Genomic DNA, 24,284 nt, shown 5'->3' with positions numbered 1-24,284 from the left:
ATAAACCATTCTCTATTTCAATATTTTTGGTGTCTTCTTTGATCTTCCTTACTAGACAAAGAGAGAAAAAGACCGTCCAAACATATTCAAAGTAGTTGGTTAAAAGCAGGGAATGATAAAATTATTTAACTACTGGATGAAAAGTCTAAAAGTAGTAATAATGTGGCACATTTCCTTAATTAAGTTCCTATAATGGATGATACACCGTGCTTTTTCTTCAGATGATCTGCCCTTTCATTTTGTGTTTGTTCAGAAAAAAATGTTATTAATATATAGTCTTTGTTGGGGCGTTTGGGTGACTCAGTCAGTTAGGCATCCGACTCTTGATTTCGGCTCGGGTCATGGTCTTTGTGGTCTGTGAGTTCAAGCCCCACATCGGGCTCTGTGCTGACAGCATGGAGCCTGCTTCAGACTCTGTCTCCCTCTCTCTCTTCTCCATCCCTGCTCATGCTCTCTCACTCTCAAAAAATAAACATTATAAAAAAATTCGTAATCTTTGTTCTCAAATTTATATATACTAACATTTTGAAAAAAATAATAGTTTTAAAATCATGACTCTTCTATATTCATACAGAGGCAGGGTACAGATTAACCATGACCCCTTTCCTCTGACCATTGGAGGAAGTCAGTTCAAAGCCAGTCACAGAGGAATTTGCAAGCTTCATTGGCAAATATGAAACGAATGAGCCTATTTTCTTCTGTGGTCAGAAGCTGATTCATTAATTTTCAGGATAATCTGCATATCTAAATAACTGGCTTCAGAAAAGGAAACTACCATTTAGAAAAGCCAAGAAAGGCTAAAGACCTGCCTCCCTCCTTTTTAAACTTGGCTGCAGTACCAGAGTGGGTTATATAGGAGGGAGCATGCTTTTTCGAGTGCAGGTGTGAATCTATCTTCTTGTCCTCGAAATACAGAAGAAAGTCTTTGATGCTAGGATAGGGATCTGATATAAACAGAAATTCACCTAAGCAGTAGGTATGGCAAAAGATAACCATGACAAAAATGCGCAGCCTGATGATCCATAGAAGTGTTTCTGTTATTTTAACAAAGCTGGGCAAATAGTCCTCACTGTCCTGTCTTTGGGCTCTAGTACTACTGTGTTCTGCGATCGTCTCAGTCACTGAAACTTAATAACTCATATATGCAGCTGAAAGCAGGTTTTATTCTGACAATTCAGATTGTCAGGGGGAGGGAAGCTAAACAGCAACTACCTTGGTGTCAAAAGGAAAAACTACTACAAAGAGAGATGAATCGTAATGGTCTACTCTACGGTGTGGACCACTAACCACAAATATGGTAAAGTATCATCACTGATTCCTAAAAAAATGTGTCTAGGACACTTATATGAAGATTTTAAAAAGAGTGAGATATGGAACTGGAAATAATCTCTCACACCCTAAATAAAGGCAGAGGCGCTTCCTGAATAATTAGGGTAGCTTAAGTGCTTTTGTGCCATTTCTAGAGTCTGCTGGGAAGGAAAAAAAATCTGCCTTCTTGATTAAAACTGGCCTTTCTTTAGCTGCCAAAAGCTGTATGCCAAATTCACAGCACTTTCAAGACTGACTCAGAGGTGCCCTGTGAAAGGGCCAGAGCCCTGTGCTGGTGGGAAGGAAAAGGTATTTGGTGACAGCCAGGTAAGAACCAGCACTAAAAGCTTCCAATGAACTGGTGTGTGCAGCTCTGGCATTCTAACACCAGGCCCCCTTGGTCAGTGACAGAAGCCCGCAAACCACGGGACAATGAACAAATAGAGGGCAAAGCGACAAAGGGGTTTTATTTTCTATCATATTTCCTAAAGAGCAGATTAATGAGCAGTGGCAATTAATAGCTGATGCCAGACATATGCCTCAGACCACCTCTCCCTCGGCAGCTGTTACTTCTCAGGAGTTTCCTTCATTTTGCTGAGCCAACAAATTCAGAATAAACCTGGCCAAACCTCCATTATGACCTCCTGGACAACAGATTCATAGGAACAAAAGGAAGACCAGATAGATATAATTAAGAAAGAAGAAATTAGCTAGGTAGTTATTTTCTTTCCTATCTTTACTAAAACTAGTTCTTTTGAGAGAAAGATAACAACAGATCACATTTATAGAGTACCTTTCCTGTCAGAAGCCCAAGGTACCTTTATGTACTTTAAACTTTTCTAATATTTAAATATCTTCTTTTGGAGCAGTGTGCTTACTAAGTAATTTTTTTTTTTATAGCAGCAATAAGGTATTTGCAGAGAAAGGGTAGAAAATTCAAGTCTCTTCTAATCCAACCACTTTGCCCACAGACGACAAAATGCTCTGGCAAGGAACAATACAGGTACCCGGCAAGTGGTTTAGTATTTTGAAGATGACACTACTCTTGGCTGATATTAATTCCTCTGCTTCCCCATACTGAAACACAAACAAACGAAATGCATTCACAGGTTAACGAGTCTTAGATCTGAGGGCTGTCTGGACCTCTACTTCAAGGCCACCTCCAGCCCTAAATTTTTCCCATGCCAGTTATACAACACTTTACATTCATCAAGTTTGCAGGACCCCTTTGGTGAAGCCAGTATAGTAGATACCTTTTCTCCAAGCCGAATACTGCCACATTTCAGAATGTTGATGTCATTTTTGCAGTCATCCATGAAGCCACAGATTAGACGGTAATCACTGAAAATGATGGCCGTCATCTTGGTGATGTATTGGTGACACTGGTATTCAGTGATATTGCCTCGGTGATCCACCAAGCAGGAAACCAAGTAACCTTTTCCAACTGGTTCATCAGCACATTCTTTAATCTGCTCCAAAGAAAGTGGCTGTTTTACACAAGTATTTTATTTTCCTATCATGTAACTTTTATAAAAGAGAGAATGTGTGATCTTTTCTTATTGATTTCCCATCTCTGTATTTGGGAGAAAAAGAGGAAAACACTTAGAAATACATTTATTTTAAAGATAATAGTGGCAGGCATATTCAGATCGTTGTACTCTCTAGGAAATACCCGCTAAATGTGTTTTGCAAGAAATTTTTACAATTTCAGCTTTATTGAGATATAAATAAAAAGAGCTTCTAACATCTACAGCTTCAGAATGGCTGTACTGAAAAGTTCCTTTATCCACGCAAAGAAGGCAGTGGACAGTGAGATTAATCTGGGAAACAGGTCTGGAAAACAGGTGCAGAAGTGAAGTCTAGTACCATGTCCCAAGTCAAGCTACACAGCAAACCATTACTGTCAGGGAAACCTAATGGCCAAAAGGAGGGAGGCAGGAAGGCATTATATTACTTCTTGACATGACATTAATGTGTTCTGAATTAACTGTGGATTTGGACATGTGTTTTTGAACTTTAGTAGAGTCCCAGCTTTGCCACTGTGGTCTGGAACACAAACATGTTTAAAATGATGCTCAGTGCAGTCTGGCAAAAAGTCTGAGAAGGGGAAGGCCACTGCAAATCTAATTTGGGTGGTTTAGACAACATGTTCTAGAGGATCAAGCACAGAGTAATTCCACATGGTTACTGTTCCTGCAAAGTACATCCCAAACCACAAGTGCTAATGAAGCAAACTAGCCAAAAAATGCTGAAATTCAGTCCTAAAAGAGTAAAATCTACTTATAGGGTTGTAAGCTTGAATTATAAAATGGGGAAAGGTGTTTACAAAAATCCTACTGCATTTGAAGAAATTAAAAACAAACAAAAATGGTAGTTTTGACAAGAGTAAGGGGCCCAAATGTAAATGTTTATTTTTACTATAAATGAGAAGAGAATGTTTTACTGGTTTTTTGAAACCAATAGAGACCATTCTCTACTATCACACTTATCGTAAATATGTATAGAGGGCAAAACAAATACACCACACACGCATCATCCTATAGCCCACTAGGTCTCTTCATGTCTAATTCTTGTATCAAATCCAGATCAAGTCAGACACTCTGTTCAAGACAGAAGACTGTTTACTTTTAAAGAAGCAAACTTGAGAATTTAAGTAAATAGTCTCACTCTGGCTTCAAGAGGCAGCAGAGACCTTCAACAATCAAGATGAATGCAACTCTTTCAACTTAACCCTGAGGTGTTTTTTTTTTTTTTTTTTTTGGAGATGCCTAAAAAAGAGGGTCATGAATGTATTTCCAGGAAAAGGCTTGTTTTGTTTTGAGTAAAACAAAAGTTTCAAAAGTGAAAGGAAGGCATTTGTAATCCAACCAATGAAAAGCCTGTGTAAGAACACAAAACTAGTGGCAGACACCTGGGTTTTAAAACTTAATAAAGTGCAAGAGTTCAATACAGCCCTTATACTGGGCAATCAAGTTTATAAATCTGAAGAAAAGCCAGGAGCACATTTTGAATTGGAGCCCCAATAAGAAAATAAATGTGTATTTAGCTTCAATCACTTGAGATTTTACTGAAGCACAGAGACTGAGTACCTATTTGTATTTTAGTTCACCACCAGTTACAATAGGGCATGGTGTTTGATTCAGAAGATTATGCTTTCCTTCAGCCATTCCATTGGCTAGAAGTTTAATAAGACAGAAGGAAAATTTCTAAGATTAACAGCAAGAACCGCAATAAATCATCAACATATTTATGAATGGGAGTAAACTCTGAAGTGGCTGGGGAGCAGATTCATAAGGTGCCATTAGAAAAATGCTGCTGTCACTCTGTTTTTGACGTGAAGCAGGAGGGAAGCAGGAGGAAAGGAGGAAGCGAGCAGTATTTGCTTCAACTACAGAGAGTAAATAAGTTTGGTTTGCAATTTGCAGGTATTCTTGTGATGCTGTTTTTCTCCTTGCAAATAGGATTGCAAGAAAGAAGATAGGAGAGAGATGTAGAGTAAAACATTTTGTGGGCAATTAGGTTCTTCCTGATTTTAATTTTCCTGATTCCAGTATAATCTCCCTCCTAGGGAGGGATAAATTCCGGTTTTTACTTGAAATCTTTGACAAAACCACAACACCCCAAAAGGTTACAAGAGAACCATCATTACATACCCATTATAAGAAAACCAATTATACGTATATATATCTTTTATAAGCCAGCCAAGAGTGAAATTTTCCTGATGAATATGCAGAGACTCTGGGCAAAATTTCCACAAGGCAATCAAAGTGCTATAAACAGCTAACCATATAGCTAGCTAAGGGACTATGAGGTGTGCAATACTAAAGCCGAAGCCCAATGTTTTCAAAGATACGCTATTCTGTTCTGAAGCCCCAAGGTAACTATGAAGAAGGGTAACTGCTTTAAAAGAATAAAACATATCAGATCCAGTATTAGAAGGTGTGAGGAAGCAAACAGGTTCTAAACAGGGTCCCGTAATGATGTAATTGAGGAACAAAGCTGAGGGCTTATCTGGTTGGAAGAGGGTGGTCCTGCTAAGAACCCTTAGAGCTAAGAAAGTGGTCCTGAATTGAGTCATCAGTAGGGTAGTTTGAGGGCAGATCTAGATGTTGCAAAATGTACAATTATTAACTCTGAGGTGGAAAAACAGCAACTGTTCTTTGTGATTCTTATACTTCAGTATGCAGAAATCTCTGGCTTTTTGAAATTCTTATCACTGATTCCAAAAAATAAAATAAAAATTTCAATACCACAATTTTCACTAATATCATTTGTTGAACCAAGACAGTTGAAAAGTTTCCCCAATTAGCACCCATACAGTGCTATACTATTTTCATTATTTTTATTTTTATACTCAACATCTAACTATAACAACATACACAATCCTTCCACAAACCTTTTTAATGCTAACTCCTATTATTTGAAGCATATGCCTCTGTGGTCCAATTGATCCAAACGTGTAACTCAGAAACGTTGATAAGCCTCTTGGGGAGACCATTTTGATATGCTTCAGACATCAGCAGATTGTAAAAAGTGTGACCGCAGCACTGATGACAGAAGCAGTTGTGTCCTCCATCTGGGGACCAACGGAGCCTGATTTCCAATGTGTCTGAATCAATAGCGTCCTACTGTAACTGTAGGTGAATGCAGGAGGCTAGTTATACTCCCCACTGCAGTGGCCTCTCTCAGACCATGTAGATGTGAATTCCAAGAAAAGTAAAGTAACTGAGGCAGTTATTCCTCCCTTAATGACTGGTCTGGTCAACAGATGTAATTTTCTCTTCTAAGCCATTAAATACCCACAAAATTCTGTCACAACCTACCTCTGATATGGTAGATTTGCAAACCTCTCTGGCCACAGATTCAAATTTGGGGTCTGTAGTTAGATTCAGCTTGTAATTCCACAACAACTAGGTATAAGAGAAAAAAAACAAACAAAACACTGCAGTTAAAATAGTATGAAATTTTCCATCAATGGTTACCGTAAGTGACAAAAGTCCATTACACAGAGTCAGATAAAAGCATATTCAGTTAATGAAAAGTAAAGTAAGAGGGGTGCCTGGCTGGCTCAGTCAGTAGAGCATGCAACTCCTGGTCTTGGGGTTGTGACTTTGAGCCCACGTTGGGTAGAGATGACTTAAAAAAATTAAATCTTTAAAAAAAAAAGAAAAAGAAAAGATAAAAATGTCATTTTGTTTACAGATAAAAGGAAAAAAAAAATGAGGGCACCTGGGTGGCTCAGTTGCTTAAGTGTCCTGCTCTTACTTTTGGTTCAGGTCATGATCTCACAGTTGGTGAGTCTGAGCCCCTCATCAGGCTCTGTGCTGATGGCTTAGAGCCTGCTTGGTTTTCTGTCTCTCTTCTCCGGGCCTCCCCGGTTCACGTAGGCACATGCACACATGCTCTCTCTCTTTAAAAAAATGTGCAGACAAGGGCACCTGGATGGCTCAGTTGGTCCGACTTTAGCTCAGGTCATGAGCTCATAGCTCGACTTGAGAGTTCAAGCCCCATGTCGGGCTCTGTGCTGACAGGTCAGAGCCTGGAGCTTGCTTCAGATTCTGTGTCTCCCTCTCTCTCTGCCCCTCCCCTGCTCACCCTCTCACTCAAAATAAATAAACATTTAAAAAAATTTGCAGACAAAATAAAATATTACCACTCAGACATACTTGTTTATTTTTTCACTTAAGAACAATTTTTTTCAAGTCAAGAAAAAACTGCAATTAAAATCTCTGGTAAGGTTTTCAGAGAAAACATTAATAAAGTTGTACAAGCTAAATTTTATTAAGCCTATTAAAAGTATAACCCTGAAGCTCAGATTTGGTAGCTTTAGTTGCAGATTTCACAATCCACGGTGCTTTCATAGATCAGTTTTATGAAGGAGAGATGCCCAGAATCTAGTTTCCTTTATTCCTTTAAAATTCCTTTCCTATCTTTATTCCTTTAAAATTCTCCCTTGTCTTGACATATACACCATAAGGTCTACTTTACACAACTGTTTTAACATGTTTTAAACTGCAAAATATCTAAAGCCATTACTATTCACAGGTGAGGGCTTAATATTACCTTAGCTTTGCAGCTTTACTTAAAATTTTTCCAATATATGATTCATTTTCTGAAAAGTAGCCCAAAGGAGCCCTTATTCTAGGCTCAGCTGGAGAGACAGAGCAGGGACTTTGTATGATGCTGAAAATGGAGAGATTGGGGGAGGGAGAAGCAGTTCACAAGTCTTTCTCCTATACTCCAAGACTAAACAATGCAATCAATCACTCACTGATTCACTCAAACATCTGGTTAGCACTTATGATCTACCACGCAAGTCTAAACTCAAGGTCTTCATAGGCTATTACAGGAAATAGAAAAAAATGTTCTGAGTACGTACCGTTTTAGGAGCTGGGAGTTAAAACAGGAGAAAGACAAAGACTGTCCAGTGGTGGCTATGGTCAATGGCAAAGTACTGCAAGTATTTGATTAACAGCAACACAAGGTACCACAACAGTACAGGGAAGGAGTACCCGAGACTGCGTTGGGGCATTTGGTCCAGTAAAGTTTACCATAGAAAGTGCTATCTAAGATAAAACCTGAAAGACAAGCAGTTAGCCATAGTAAAGGGGTAAGGAGAAGACTATTTTATTAGGTAAACGAAACAGGATGCACAGAAGCTCACTGAAAGTGATGCAGGGCATGCCAGAGGAACGCGAGTCCAATGGAAGACTGACTCTGGAGAGGCAGCCCAAGGCCAGGTCATAAACCCCTAATAAGCTATGTCTGAGCTCCAACCTGAGAATAACAGGGAGTCACTAAAGGGAAAGGGAATGACATGACCAGATCTGCTTTTTAGAAGGAGAACAGTCTTATATAACCTGTGTTAGGAACAATACAGAAATAAGCAGTTAATTCTGTATAGGAGTACTAAAGAAAATTTTGTGAATAAATAAAACATGAAAAACGAGTGGGATTTCTGCTCCTCTTCTCGCAAAAAAAAAAAAAAAAAAAAAGCCAGCAAAAAGCTCTAATCTCTCGACTCTCATCAATAAGTGAGTTTTTAGGAAAAAAAGGAGTAGAATCTGGCCACCATCTATAACAAAATCTCTAAGAGGACGAACTTCTGCCTTGTTCAGCACAGTGTATGCCAAGTGCCCTGAAGAGGGAATGATGGAACACATAGGTATCAACAAATATTTGTTTAATAGACATACAAAAGAACAAACTTATACCATTATGAGTGACAAGTTCAAACAACAAGACATATGAGGCCAAACTGAGAAGGGGTATAACAGAAGCTTAGCTCTAACTGAAGAAATCTTGGGCCTCCTGGTTCCTCACAAGCAAAGATGAATCCAGTGAATCAAAAGACAAGGTCAGAATTTAGACAAACACATTTTACAATTATCTATTAATTCAGTCCGTACTACTTGGTCATTAAATTTTATATTTTAAAATTAAAGCAACATTCTTCTTTTAAAATTAAGAACATTCTAATATTCTGTATGTATATCTAACCAAAGATAGATTAAAAATTTCCCTCCTTATTGAGTGACTTGTAGCTGACTCAATGCCATTTCTTTCAGAAAGAAAGAAAGAAAGAATGAGAAAGAGGGAAAGAAAGAAAGAAAGAGAGAAAGAGAAAGAAGAAAACAGAAAGACAAAGAGAGGAAGGAAGGAAGGAAGGAAGGAAGGAAGGAAGGAAGGAAGGAAGGAAAGAACAAGCAAGCAAGCAAGCAAAGCTGTCTGATAGCTCAAGGATTTAGAGTAAACAGCAAGAAATGACAGAAAAATTATAAAATACAAACCACAGATTGCTTCCTTACTTTTATGCAAACTCAGATGTGCTATGATGGGCTAGAAACTGATTTTTTGTCAAAGCCATTTAAATAATCACTTAGATCTTCTGAAATGTCTTTAACTTTTAATTTGGCACCCCTCATCCTTTATTTTTTTTTCTTTTACTTTGAGATAGAATTCACATACTATAAAAGCCACCACTTTACAGTGTACAATTCAGTGGTTTTCAGTGTATTCAGGGGTGGTACAACATCACCATTTTCTAATTCTAGGACATGCCCATCACCCCAAACAGAGACCCTACACTCACTTTGTCACTCCTCATCCTTCCTGCTCCCATTCTTTGGCAACCATTAATCTATTTCCTGCTCTTTTATATTTTATTTATTGGGGCACCTGGGTGGCTCTATCAGTTGAGCATGACTCTGGCTTACATCATGATCTCATGGTTCAATGAGATTGAGTTCAATCCCCACAAGGGACTTGCTACTGTCAGCACAAAACCCACTTTTGGATCCTCTGTCCCCACCCCCCTCTCTCTGCCCCTCCCTTACTCGTGCTCTTTCAAAAAGAAACAAACATTTAGGAAAAAAAGTTGATTTATTGGGGGGGGAGGGGCAGAGAGAGATGGGGGGGTGGGATAGAGAGATGGGGGGGTGGGATGGAGAGAATCCCAAGCAGGTTCCAACCTGTCAGCACAGAGCCCGCCTTGGGGCATGAACCCACGAATCGTGAGATAAGGACCTGAGCCAAAATCAAGAGTCATTTAACCAAATGAACCACCCAGGCACCCCCTGCTCTTTTATTTTTAACATGACCTAGTAATGATTATTACTCTAAGTAGAAAGGGAATTCGGGGGCGCCTGGGTGGCTCAGTCGGTTAAGCGTCCGACTTCAGCCCAGGTCAAGATCTCGCGGTCCGTGAGTTCGAGCCCCGGTTCAGGCTCTGGGCTGATGGCTCAGAGCCTGGAGCCTGCTTCCGATTCTGTGTCTCCCTCTCTCTCTGCCCCTCCCCCATTCATGCTTTGTCTCTCTCTGTCTCAAAAATAAATAAAACGTTAAAAAAAAATTAAAAAAATAAATAAAAAATAAAAAAAAAGAAAGGGAATTCAGCACACGAAGCCACCAGTATCTTTTCCTCTAGAAAACACACATTGCACACTTCATTACATACCATACTTGATAAATGTCCTCTCCTGAGTGGTTATAATCAACTAAGAAAAATAAGTGCAACTGACAATAAGTGCTATCAGCAGAATGCATTTCAGCTTCAACTTTCTTAAACATAAGATGTTCACTTTTAATTCATCTACATACCCATCTCCCTCACCCAGACACATATTGAGTAACTGCTATAATCTGGAATCCAGCTAGGTGACAAAACTGAGAAGAGTGAAGGAAAAAAGCCACCGTCTCGGCATTCAAGGAGCTCGACCATAGGAGCCAAAAGATTTGAAAGAGTCAGACTGAGAAGAAAATAAGCAATAAAAATACAGTGTGATAAATCTGATACCAGATGCATGCAGAAGATATTATGGGAATACAAAGGAAGAATACAGCTCAGTGAATGTGGAGGAAGGGCAGGTGTGGGAAGCAAAGACCAAGTTATACTGGGCTTGATCCCCAAGAATAAGAAGGAATTTTGTCAGGTGGGAGATTGGGGTTCTAGGAGTACAAAGCTAGAGAGCGCAATAATAACTTCTGGAGACATCCACAGCTCAGAATGGCTGCAGTTGAGGGATGAAAGCTGGGGCTGGCAGGTTGCAGGCAGGGGTCAGATCACACTGTGTATTAGAGCTCACATTAAAGAATGCGTATTTTACCTCACAAGAAATGGGAAGCTAATCAACAATTTTAACCAGAGAACTCAAAAGCTTAACTCTGGTCACAGTGCAGAGAAGGGCAAGATGAGGGGAGGTTAGCAGACCAGTTAAAAGCCATGTACTGCTGGCTGGGAGAAGATGCGATGTATCTGAGGTATTTGGGATAATGACAAGTTTTGGGTGTGGAGGGTGAAGCAAAAAGCTTCCTTCACAGCCAAGCTCCTTGAAAAGTATAGCTCATTTTATCCACTTCCTCTTCCATTCATCTTGCAACTTTTAAATCTTGTTTAGTTGAATAAGTAGTTAAAAAATCAAAACAAACAAGCAGTTTCCAGACAAGTCCTTTTCTGAAGTCCTACCAACTCCCCAGAGACAAATATTTCAAATTCCTTTTGCTGATTTTTTTTTTTACAGAAATTACCTCTACAATTTTAAACTACCTAATTAACTGCTATTTCTTGATTTGTTAGTTTTAGATATTCTGTAATATTCTATAAAACTTTATATGGTAAAAGAGAAGGAATGAACTTTTATATGCTTCTTCCTGATCCCAATTCTCCCAATATAGTTAAATCATAATGTCAGATGGTGAGCATTTACATTAGTGATGCTATACAAAAGTATACATGCTGAGCTATATAGAACATTATTATTTCATTCCTTCCACTTATAGTCTGTCACAGAGTTAACAGTCATTTATTTCATGGGCCTATTTTTCTCCATAGTCATTACCAATTAATCCTCAATCTCTAACTGGAAAAGTAGAGAGTTTGGTTCTAGAAAGGACTATGAGGCAGAGTAAAAATGTGAAGTCAGCAGTTGGAGCGTGGATTTCTGTGGAAAGGAGTAGGCTAGATAAAAGACAGGAACCACACACTGTCACCAGAGAACACAAGTGACAGGACAGGAACCAGACAGGAACCACACACTGTCATCAATTGCGCCAGGGAAACCCTGGTGGCAGTCTGCTTAGTCATCTGTGTGTTCTCTCCAGATAACAGCTCAGGTGTGAGAAGAAAAGACTCACAATGGGCACAGGGAGGAGCCCTGGCTTAGAAGACTCATGCTCCGTGGGAACCACTATCTCTTACAACAACCCTCTGGGCAAAGCTTTCAGGGTCTCTGCAAGGGACACACTCAGGTATGAGTCACCGCATCAGGGAAGCCCCAACTATGGCACCCCTATCGAGTAATTACAATTCACTTACAGTTCTTTCAGGTCCAAACAGAATGTACCATTTAGGATCATTTTCATCATGACCTATACTGCCTTGAAGCTTAGTCAGCATTTTACTACTACCAGACCACCAGAGATCTGAGTTACATAGTGAGTAGAATTCAAAGTCTCATGAGGAAAGGGAAAGGGTTTTATTAACCTTTCACTCACAGGACTATTAAAATAAGCTGCTATAAACATTCTTGAAATGACACACAAACATTCCTGTTGAGTTAATAAATATCTGGAAGTGAAATGGTTGTATCATGTATTATGCTTATGTTCAGCTTTAGTACGTAAATGCTAAGCAGCTTCAAAAGTAGTTATACTAATTTACATTATCACTATCAATGCATGAAAATTTCCTTATTCCATAGTCACATCAACACTTGGTACTGATACCATCAGTCTTTACAATTCTGGCAATTTATCTAATGGTGAATCACTGAGGTTTTAATTTCCATTTCCCTGATTACTAATGAGGTTGAGTACCTTTTCATGTATTTATAGGTCATTCAACCATCATCTTTAGGAAATGGATGTTCAACTATCTTACCCATTTTTCTTTTTTTTCCTTTTTTAAAGATTTATGTATCTAAGTAATCTCTACACTCAATGTGGGGCTCGAACTCATGAATTTGGAGATCAAGAGTCGCATGCTCTTCCAACTGAGCCAGGCAGGTACCCTTCCTTTTTCCTTTTTTTTTTTAAATGGCTTATCTCAAATTTATCCATCCAATAGTTATGTTGTATCTTATGGCATAATTTCTATTTTAAAAGTCACTTAAATTAAAAAGAAAAAACAAACTGAACCACCAAAAAACAGTTCACTCATTTCTCTCATCCTTTGTCCCACTCCCCTAACAACCACCAATCTGTTCTCTGTAACTATGAGCTTAGTTTATTTAATTTTTAAATTTATTTAGATTCAGCACAGAAGAGGGAGCATCCAGTGTTTTTGTTTTTGTTCTTTTTTAAAAAAAATCCATACAAACATTTACTCTATTCCTGCCCAAGGGTGGAGGAGAAGGGGTCAGGGCACTACTGGGGCTACAGGCCTTTGCAGACAGCCCTTGGGGGAGGGTGGGGCTCCTGCAGGAACAGTCCAGAGGCCAGTAGGCCTTGTGGGGCAGGGTCTGGAAAGCGAGACCCTGAGGGCTGACACAGGAGCCGGCTTGGCTCCCAGAGGTCACAGAGTCCAGGTGGGTTTGGGGGGTACCAGTTCCCCGGCTCTGGCCCAGGCCAGGATTGACTCTCAGTCTTGGTGGCTGCTGAGGTGCCAGGTCCCCCCAACTCCCCGCCAACAAGAGGGAAGGCAGCGCCCGGGTCTTCCTCCTCTGGGTGAAGATGACAACTGTGCAAGTCCCTGGGTTCAAATTACAAATAATAAAAACAATATAAAATTTAAAAAAAAATTTAATATTTGAGACAGAGATAGCGCACGAGCGGGGGAGGAGCAGAGAGAGAAGGAGACACAGAACCCTAAGCAAGATCCAGGCTCTGAGCTGTCAGCACAAAGCCCAACATGGGGCTCAAACCCACAAACCATGAGATCATGACCCTAGCCAAAGCTGGATGCTTAACTGACTGAGCCACCCAGGCACCCCAACAATATAAAAATTTTAAAGACAGCCCTTGTCCCAAACACCCACAACTAGCCTGCCTGGCCTGATCCCTACCTCCAGCAGGAAAGAAGAGGCAGGGACAGGAGGCCTCGCCAGGCACTCAGCAGAGCTCACTGGGTTTCACTTTAACATAACGTTAAAAAAAAAAAACCACGACAAAAAAACCCATAATGTTTAGCATTATTTCACTTTAGCATAATGCCTTTCAAAGGTCCCACCATGTTGTCACAAATGGCAAGATTTCATACTTTTTTATAGCTGAATAATATTCCACTGTATATATATCACATTTTCTTTATTCATTCATCCATCAATGGACACTTAAGTTGTTTCCATGTCTTGGCTACTGTAATGCCGTAATGAACATGAAGGTACACATATCTTTTCAAGTCAGTGTTTTCATTTTCTTGGAATAAACACCCAAAAGTGAAATTGCTGGATCGTATGGTAGCTCTATTTTTAATTTTTTGAGGAACTCTATGCTATTTTCCATAGTGACTGCACCAATTTACATTCCCCCCAACAGTGCATGGGGATTCCCTTTGCTCCACATCCTCACCAGCACTTGGTATTTGTAGTCTTTTTGATAACAGCCATTCTGACAGGTGTGACTGTAATCTCTAATTACTGACTGGTATTATTTTTTCCTTAAATGTTTATTTAAAAACACAAAACAAAAACAAAACAATAAATCCATCTGGTCCTGGAGTTTTCTTTATGGGAAGATTTTTACCTCCAGATTCATTTTTTTAAAGTAAATACAGGTTACTCAGATTTTCTACTTCTTCCTGTGTTAGTTTTGGTTAAGTTTGTTTTTTTAGGAATTTGTCCATTGGGTACACATTTTCAAATGCATTGGCCTAAAAACTGTTCATAACTAATCTTATCTCTTGCTTGACAACACGAACTCATTCCAGAACTCCCTATTAGGTGGAAAGTTGTTTAATTTTTAAAATTTGTTCCATTAACTTTAATGGGAAAAATTATAATGCATCCTATTCTGACCCAAAAGTGTATTACTTTGCTAGTACTGCCATCAAAATACCACAGACTTGGTGTCTTAAACAACAGTGATTTATTTTCTCACAACTCTGGAGTCTGGAGGTCTGAGATCAAGGTGTTGGCAGTACTGATTTCTTCTGAGACTTCTCTCCTTGGCTTGTAGATGGCCATCATCTTTTTGTATCTTCACATGGTCTTCCCTCTGTGTCTATGTCCTAATCTTCTCTTTTTATAAGGACATCAATTCTCCTGTTTTCTGTATACTATTTGGCCCCTATTCAGTAGTGTCAAATCCTTCCTAACCCCCAAAGCCTTTTGGGGTTCTAGGGCACAGATAAGCTGCTTTCTGGGATTTCCCCTATGGCAGATATTTTATTCCCAATCTTATGCTTTATAAATAATGCCACAACAAATATTATCTTATAGACACATCTGAATCCATTCTTTTAAGTATAACTATACATAAATTCTTAGAAGTAAAAATGCTGGGCCAAAGAACATACACATTTTAAGTTGACTGCTTTATAAAGAAGTTTTTCATATTTATATTCCTATCCATAGGCTAGAGAGGTGTTTAGCCACTTTTTCTTTTATACTTCAAGGGACCTAAAGTCTCTGCAGAAACTACTCAACCTTTCCATTATGGCGTGGAAGGCAACCAAAGACAGTATATGTAACTGAATGTGCGTGGGAGCATTCCCATAAAACTTTATGTGTAACAGTGGTTTGGATTTGGCCAATGGGTAGCAGTTTGCTGATTAGTGGGCTAGAGAGCTTAAATCCCCATATTCCCATCAATACTGTGTATTTATTAATTTTTTTATATTTGCTAATCAGATGGGTGAAAACAATGCACTCATTTGTCTTTTAATTTTCACACTTTTAACTATAAGAGAGAATCAACTTTTTCATTATTTACTGGACATCTTTTTCTTTACCTGTGAATAGTATATAAATATCTGTGGCCTGTGTCTATTAACAGCGCTTTCTATTAAAGAATATAGGCCTTTTTATCAGTGTTGCAAATACTTTTTCATAATATACCGAACATTTTTGAAGGAAAAATAAAATCTTTTGAGTTTGTTTAATGCAATCAAATTTACCAATCTTTTTTTACAAATATAGTTCTTAATGTTCTGTCATGTTTTAAAACACGTTCCTCGTGTTCATGTTTTCTTCTAGTACTCCTGTGGTTTTATTTTTACTTTGAATCTCTGACCTATCTACACATTCTTTAGAATAAGCAGTCAATCTAAGCAGTTAGCCTGCTTCTCTGCTCTTACATCTGCCCTCCAAACTGCCTTCTACACTGTGACAGTGATTTCTTCCAGCACTGTCAGACATAGGACTACTCACTCCTCTTTTAAGACCCAACTCAAGTCTCATTTCCACTTTTAAGTCTTTCTTGACATCAATCCCCCCGGAGCAAAATTCACTTTTCTTTCCGCTAACTCTAATACAGGCCTCTGTCTTCAAGGTATTCACTTGTAGGTGCCTGTAGTTTCTATCACAGTGTACGGTACATAGTATGTGACTGTATTATGACGGAATAAAACAACTTTAAAATATAGAATTCTAAAGTTGTAAACTTGATAAGCAGAGAAACAATTATTTTCATATGGTAGCTATAACTGAAGTAAAATTTAAACTTAAGTACGTAAATATTATTTGACAAAACCTGCTGGTTTCTAGAATGGAAGGGTATTTGCAGATTTACCATGATCCTTAAATAAGGCCGATCATCGTGGTTAAGATGGAGGGAATCTAAGAAGACATAATATTTCTCAGAATAACAGGAAAAGCATCCTGAACCTGTCACACATATAAAGTATATACAGTGAACTCTGGAAAATCCATACTTACATGATTGCAGTCTGAAGAAATCTCATTTTCAGGCTAAAAGGGGGGGAAAAAAAGACAATGTTAAAAAAAAAAAAAAACTCAAGTTTTCAAACACCACCAAAATAAACTCAAAACAAGAAATGTGAATATTTAACTGAATATGCTTCTTCAATTTAAGAAGGAAAATGGGGCTTATATATCTTTTAGATAGCTGGGGAGAAATATACCAGAAAAGGAGATGAGACATAACCCCTTTGTAATCAATGGTTTGATCTGAAAATAGGGACAGGGGAGAATAAAGTACTATAGAAACAAAGCTATAGGGACATCAGGATCCTTACAGAACACTTCATAATTCTGAAAGCTAAAGAAAATCAGGCACAATACAGGTGTCCTTTCTAAAGTTAGATATCTTAAAAAAACAACACAAAACAAAACAGACTTATTAAAGAGGGCAGGGGCACCTGGGTGGTTCAGTCGGTTAAGCATCCAACTGTGGATCAGGTCATGACTTTGCAGTTTGTGAGTTTGAGCCCCGCATCAGGCTCTGTGCTGACAACTCAGAGCCTGGAGCATGCTTCCGATTCTGTGATTCCCTCTCTCTGCTCCCCTACCCCGATCACTGTCTGTCTCTGTCTCTGTCTCTCTCTCAAAAATAAATACATATTAAGAAAAAAATTTTTGAAGAGGACAAAGAAGGTCCATCAAATGATTTAAAAACTAGTCTTATGCCACCACTAGGTGAAGTGAGGTCATGGGTACATAGGACTTCTATGTAACTTCTTAGGAGCCTATAATCTTGCAAGTATATCATTTAAAATAGAACGTTTTTTAAAAAAATAGAAATTATATATATAGTCCCATGACTATATGTGCTCTGCAAAGCCAGGTACATGTACCAGAAGTAAAATGAACTGTCTATTCCATAATTTAAAAAGTAAGCTAGGTTATGCTTAATGTTACATAACGGCAATACACATACTTAGTTTCCTTGTTCATGCCTTTAAAAAAGATACAATTGTAAGACAATACCATTTCATTTGAGTTTCCATAGCATTCCAACCTGTTCAAAGGAAGGGAATTCTGTGCACCTTCTATGAAATATCACCAAAGCAGGTCCTAAAAGATGCCATTTTCAAAATAAAAAGATTCTTTCTATTCACGGATAGAGATAAGGCAATAAACAGTAAATACTAACAAGTTAAGCAGCCACAACTAGCATCAATCACTTCAGAAAGAAAAAGTTTTCTAGGGAACTACTAATTCACTGTAGAATTTAATAGGCATTGACACTAATATAAAAACTTGTTTTTGTACTTATTCTTAAAATATTATAACTGACTTTAATTAGGTGTGCCTGGGTAGCTCAGTCGGTTAAGCGTACGACTCTTGATTTTGGCTTAGGTCATGATCTCACTGGGATTGAGCCCCGAGGTGTGCTGTCAGCGCAGAGCCTGCTTGGGGGTCTCTATCTCCTCTCTCTCTGACCCTCATCTCCACGTACATACACTCTCTCTCAAAATCAATAGACACACACACACAAAAGGAAAAGTGACTTTAATTAGATTCCTAGGTAATCATAAAATTACAACATACCATCTTTGGACTGTTCCCCCACTTGTCTACATAAAAACAGGTGATGCCTTTTTTGGGGGGCTTTCTAGTCTCAGAAATCAGCCTCTATACTATGACTGAAACTAGCTTAACTCTGCTCCCTCCACTTCAATCCCAAGTGCTTGTCTTACATCTCTTAACAGTTTATTATTAGCAAGAAAGCTTTATTTTGTTTAGGCAGCTTTCTGCCTTATCCTGTTTTAATCTATCCCTTAAATATTTTCCAATCAATCAGCAATTCTTGCTCTTTCTCAAACAAAGCACAAAGCCAATGAGTAACACTATCATTTCAACTAGTATTCATTTCTACTACACAATAACTTTGGATTAAAGGGGCATTCTTGAGGGGGGCCAGCCAGCTGGCTCAGTTAGTAAAGCATAAGACTCTTTATCTCAGGGGTTGTGAGTTCATGCCCCATGTTGAGCACGCAGCTTACTTTAAAAAAGGAGCATTCTTTTTAAAAAAAAAAAAAAAAAATTTTTTTTAACGTTTATTTATTTTTGAGACAGAGAGAGAGAGAGAGCATGAACAGGGGAGGGTCAGAGAAAGAGGGAGACACAGAATCTGAAACAGGCTCCAGGCTCTGAACTGTCAGCACAGAGCCCAACGCGGGGCTCAAACCCACGGACCATGAGATCATGACCTGAGCCGAAGTCAGACGCTCAACCAACTGAGCCACCCAGGCGCCCCTAAAAAAGGAGAATTCTTGAAAGAAATCCAGAGCATTAGAGCATTTTCAAAATAATTTATTTAAATAATATGCAAGTTGCTCATGGAAAAAGTGTTATGTTTACAGTTCACAGGACCTATACGAGCAAATTGACAGTTTTAATGGCTTGCTTCCCTACATTGGTAGCCTGGATTATTTCCCCTAGTTTTTTACTCCTCTTTAATAGCATCTGATATCCACAACCTTTGCTCTGTAACTCTGCACAGCCTCCTGCTGCGCAATGAGTATACACCCTGCTCCAATGATATAAGGCTAGGCTACTACTGACTTGCTTTGGCCAATGGGATTTTAAATAGACACAATAGAAGAGATTTTATTTACTTTTTAAAATGTTTATTCATTTTTTGAGTGAGAGAGAGAAAGAGAGCATGAGCAAGGGAGGGGCAGAGTGAGGGAGACAGACTCCAAAGCAGGCTCCAGGCTCTGAGATGTCAGCACAGAGCCGGCTGGCAAGCGGGGCTCAAACTCAGGAACTAGGAGATCATGACCTGAGCCAAAGTCAGACGCTTAACCGACTGAGCCACCCAGGCGCCCCAATAGAAGAAGTTTTAAATGTGCTTTTCACTCTCACACTCCTGCCACTTCCCAAGAGAAGAACACGTCCAGGCAGCTGCTAGTACAAGGAAAAGAGACATGTGCAGCAGACTTAAACCCTACCTATAGCCCAGAGCAGAGCCATCCTAAATGACTTGCAGAGCCACGGGCAAGAAAAGTAAGTATCTGTCATTATGAGAACTTGAAATTGAGGGAGATTGTTATGAAGGAAAAAAATGAATAATATCCCTATCAAGCAAATGGAATAATAAAAATCTGAAATCCATTAAGCCACAATTGATAATAGCTACAATCTAATTTAGTGAATTATGTTAGTAAATACAGAGTACTATAGCCTTTTATGAAAGAAACACGTGAGCCACGGAGACACAAATGAACTGCACATTGGGAGCCCAGTGTTTCGTTTTCGTCTCTTTTGTCATCTTAATTTGCAATAGGCAATAAACTTATTTTTTTTTCTTTTTAGATTTAGTATCTCTTCCAAGAAAGAGACGATGACAACATAGGAATGCTATAAGAACCAGGCTATGATTTGGGCGCATGGGTGGCTCAGTCAGTTGAGCACCCGACTCTGGCTTAGGTCATGATCTCTCAGTCCTTGAGTTCAGGCCCCACATGGGGCTCTATGTTAACAGCTTAAAGCCTGGAGCCTGCTTCAGATTCTGTCTGTCTGTCTGTCTCTCTCTGCCCCTCCTCCACTCATGCTCTGTCTCTCTCTCTTTCAAAAATAAACATGAAAAAAAAAAAAAAAAAAGAACCAGGTTATGATGTTAGGCCATTGAGACTAACAGAACTAAACAGCTATGAAGATTTTCTATGTATAATTGCAAATAATTTCAGAAATTTAAAAGGGTCTGTAGAATCAAAGGTCATAGAGATGGTTCAGAGGAAGTGAACAGAGACCTATCTGCAAAATATAAAAAATAAAGTAGTATACCCAAACAGTGGGAACATGAATGCCAGCACAAAGTAACTCCAGAGGAAGTATAAAAAGAAAATGCTATGGTTTAGCATGACCATTTGATAAGACTCTAAAAGGCAAAAATATCAGGGACCAAAAACAGATGTGGGTGCGGATGCAGGTTTGATTCTCAGACTGTACCACTCCCATGATGTCCCAATCAAATCACTTCATCAGACACAGTATGTATCTACTTCTGCAAAACTATAAATGCAGATAGGCTTGATTACCTTTAACCTAAGAAGATGAATCGCATAGAGAATAAAACCCAGAATTACTAAGGTAGAATAAGGCCGAGGATTTTTTTGTTTACTTTGTTATCAATGAAATAATACTCTGAAATGATCCCAAGAAATGAAGCAACAAGTAAATACTGGATAATTATGATGGACCCAAAATTGTGTGAGGGATTGTTGTGGGATACAGAAGAAAGATAAGCCACTGTCTCTAACCTCAGGTGGTTTACAATCCAGTTGAAGAGATAAAATGGTGAAGTCATGCAATTAAGCAAGAACTGGGACTTGAGCTAGGCCTGAAAGATGAGACAAAGGAATGATTTCCATGGAATACGCAGGGTAGATGATCCCCTAGAGCCCAAGAAGAAAATAAGAGAATCTCTCTTTACTTTTTTAATGTTTTATTTATTTTTGAGAGAGAGAGCAAGTGGGAGAGGGGCAGAGAGAGAAAGAGACTGAGGAACCGAAGCAGGCTCCATGCTGTCAGTGCAGAGCCCCACGCAGGGCTCAAACCCATGAACCCGCGAGACCATGATCTGAGCTGAAATCAAGAGTCAGGTGCCCAATCAACTTAGCCAATCAGGCGCCCAGAGAACCTCTTCTTAAAAAAAAATCATCTTTTAATTTACATTTTAAGGTTTTATAATGCATATATTAGAATACTTAATGGGCACCTGGGTGGTTCAGTCAGTTAAGCATCCAACTTCAGCTAAGGTCATGATTTTGCGGTTTGTGGGTTCGAGTTCCATGTCAGGCTCTGTGCCGACAGCTCAGAGCCTGGAGCCTGCTTTGGATTCTGTGTCTCCCTCTCTCTCTGCCCCTTCCCCGTTCGTGCTCTATCTCTCTCTCTCAAAAATAAAATTTTAAAAATTAAAAAAAAAAGAATTAATATTTTTTAAGTAACTATAAAATATTGTGGTATATGTAGTAATTTTTTCAAATGATAAAGAAGAACATGATCAAAATAGAGGATTAAGAACTGAAACCTTCCTTGTAACCAGTTTAGGAGTCCTATCCTCACTCTCTCCCCATTAAATCAGAGGCAAAGAGCAGGCTCCTAGCCTGTGGAACTATCAAATGAGAAGCTGAGCTTTGCTATATTATTAGCTGCTCTCCATCATTCTAGAGACAGACATTCTAGAGACAGGACTTCAAAAGAAGTGTCTCTGGGGTGCTGCGGTGGCTCAGTGGGTTAAGCATCACACTCTTAATTTCCGTTCAGGTCACTATCTCTTTGTTACAAGTTCGAGCCCTGCATCGGGCTCTGCCCTTGACAGTGTGGAGCCTGCTTGGGATTCTCTGTCTCTGTCTCTTTGCCCCTCCCCAACTTGTACATGCACTCTCACATGGGCACTCTCTCTCACAAAAATAAATAAACATTAAAAACAAAAGAAGAAATAAGTGTCTTCCATCAAGTGTTTCCTCATGGAAAATAAATAATTGTCCTCTTGGCAATGCATCTGGGAGGAGAAAAATTTATGATAAGCCTCATAAATAGCTGTTAATTTAATGACCAAACTTTGTAGAAGAGACTGCTGAAATTACATGTATTAGTATCAATAAAAAAAATTTAGGAACAGAGGAAAGAGAAAAGGAGAGTGTGACACATCCCCTCAACCCAACACGGCAGTGACTGAAACAGAGAAAGAGCTCAAATAATGCTGAATGAACAATGTGGCAATAACACCATAAAGGAGATAAGCACTGAGTGCTTGGAGACATCGGCCTGACTCCAATAAAGAATGTCATGGATAGCAGGAAAAGGTAAAAGTGTCACTTAACTGAGCTAGATGTCAAATTCATTTCTGACATGATGGACTGCAAGATAAATGGTTTTGTGTCCAATTTTACAGATGAAGATCTCAAAATCCAGAAAAACTGAGTAATGTGATCAAAGTACACTTCTAGGAGACAGCACAACAGGAATTTAAATAATGCTAATAAATGGCAACTAATGCTCACTGTGATGCTTTCAGCGTGATGCCTCCCAAAAAAGGCTCCGTAAGGTCAGGTTGAGCACAATGACCGGTGGGGGATGGGGTGGAGGGTCTTCAAGAGGTGCAAGAAAAAGAAAGGCAGACAGCATGAATAAACAGAACAAGTACTCTAGAATGATCTGACAGCCACATGATGAATTTACATGCAGGAAGCACAGGTAAGTAAAGACTGGAGTAATTAGACCAACTATGAATCCAGAGTAGCCCTATGGTAACTAGAGCAAATTATAAAAAAAACTTTGCTTAGTTCACTTGGCCTTTCTAAATCAATGATTTAAATGTTTTCGGTATTACTGTACTCCAGTCTCCTTGTTGGGTAAGCAAAAGATGATGTAGTTCACTTTATGGCTTAAAACTACTTGTCCTTCCTCTAAGCTCTGTGAATTCAAAATGGGTTTTAACTAAAGGGATACAATGACAGAAAAAAGACAACGGATTCATGAAAATATTCAGCTATAGAAGCCGTGTGATTTTGGTGTGTCACTTAACTTCTCCAGACCCCTGAGGATAGAACAGGGATTTCTTCACCTAGGATCATGAACTGACTTTAGGGGTGAGACTCTCTTGAAACTGAATACAAACTTTTGTGCGGAAGTATATTTTTCTGAGAATTCATAGCTGTCATGATAAATCTCACAAAGAACCATAAGGCACCAAAAAATTAAGAAACAGTGGTCTAAGATGGTTGAGATTCTTTGCAGCTGTAGGAGGCTATAAGATGTGAGATGTGGAAAATAGAAATAGAAGTATTTATTGATTTCCATGTCTTTTAATGTGGGTAATTTGCATATTATGACTACAGTTTCCCAGTTCTTCATCTTAATCATTCTCTGCTGGCCAAAGCACAACAGGTTTCAGAACAAACTACTGAAAAGCCTGAGTCTGAATATTCTCAATTAAATCAACCATCACATTCACTTAAAAGGATGGTTTTTACAGAAAGTTCAAGTCTGAACTCTGATTTCCCCAAGGTGAACAGGCTGAGTTAATGAGTCTGGCAGGAGAAATTGAAGGATTCACAAAACTTACTTGGAAGTTGTCCCAGTTTCTGAAATAGAAATGCTTGGGAGCTGGACTGTGTCTAAAATTTGGAACATTCTACAGTTAGACAGATTGAAGTTGAACTACCCACCAGATCACACCTGATACTAAATTAAGTGATAATAGACGCTGTTTATTAATCACCTGGGAGAAAACAAAGAAAAAATGTCAACAGTATCAGTGCTTTTATAGCCTTGCACAAATCTGAAGGCTGGGCAACAACCTGATGTCTCCCTGTGATTAGAAACATTCTCCTACAATAGTAAGGAGATTCTTCTTCTGGGAGTTTGTTCATTAAGAACCCAGTAAAGTGCCAATCATATGAACAATTCATTTATTAACATGACCCAATCCACCTGCCTCCTGCCCACCAAAAAAAAAGCAAACTCAATATAATACAGTTGGTAATGATTAAAGTCAGTTTTCTAGTCTTGGTGAACTTTCCGTGAGCAAGTATAAACTGAATTTTAATCTTCTGTCAGATTCATAACCAAGTTCTTTTCAGTACATTATTCTGGCCAATGAGAATTAACTTTTCTTATTTGTACCCA

General features: G+C 38.9%; 1 protein-coding gene across 1 annotated transcript in view; it reads right to left on the bottom strand.

Moving 5' to 3' along the window:
* Nucleotides 1-24,284, bottom strand: part of GLG1 (golgi glycoprotein 1) — a 147,049-nt gene that overhangs the window by 43,603 nt on the left and 79,162 nt on the right. Inside the window, exons 2-4 of the mRNA XM_015087194.3 lie at nt 16,620-16,652; nt 6,132-6,218; nt 2,562-2,777 (exon numbers count right to left, since the gene is read on the bottom strand). Coding sequence (XP_014942680.2) covers nt 2,562-2,777; nt 6,132-6,218; nt 16,620-16,652 — 336 coding nt within the window. The remainder of the gene's footprint in view (nt 1-2,561; nt 2,778-6,131; nt 6,219-16,619; nt 16,653-24,284) is intronic.

The sequence above is a fragment of the Acinonyx jubatus genome, chromosome E2, assembly GCF_027475565.1.
Source record: "Acinonyx jubatus isolate Ajub_Pintada_27869175 chromosome E2, VMU_Ajub_asm_v1.0, whole genome shotgun sequence".
Taxonomy (NCBI): domain Eukaryota; kingdom Metazoa; phylum Chordata; class Mammalia; order Carnivora; family Felidae; genus Acinonyx; species Acinonyx jubatus.
This window is presented reverse-complemented; position numbering and strand designations above follow the sequence as displayed.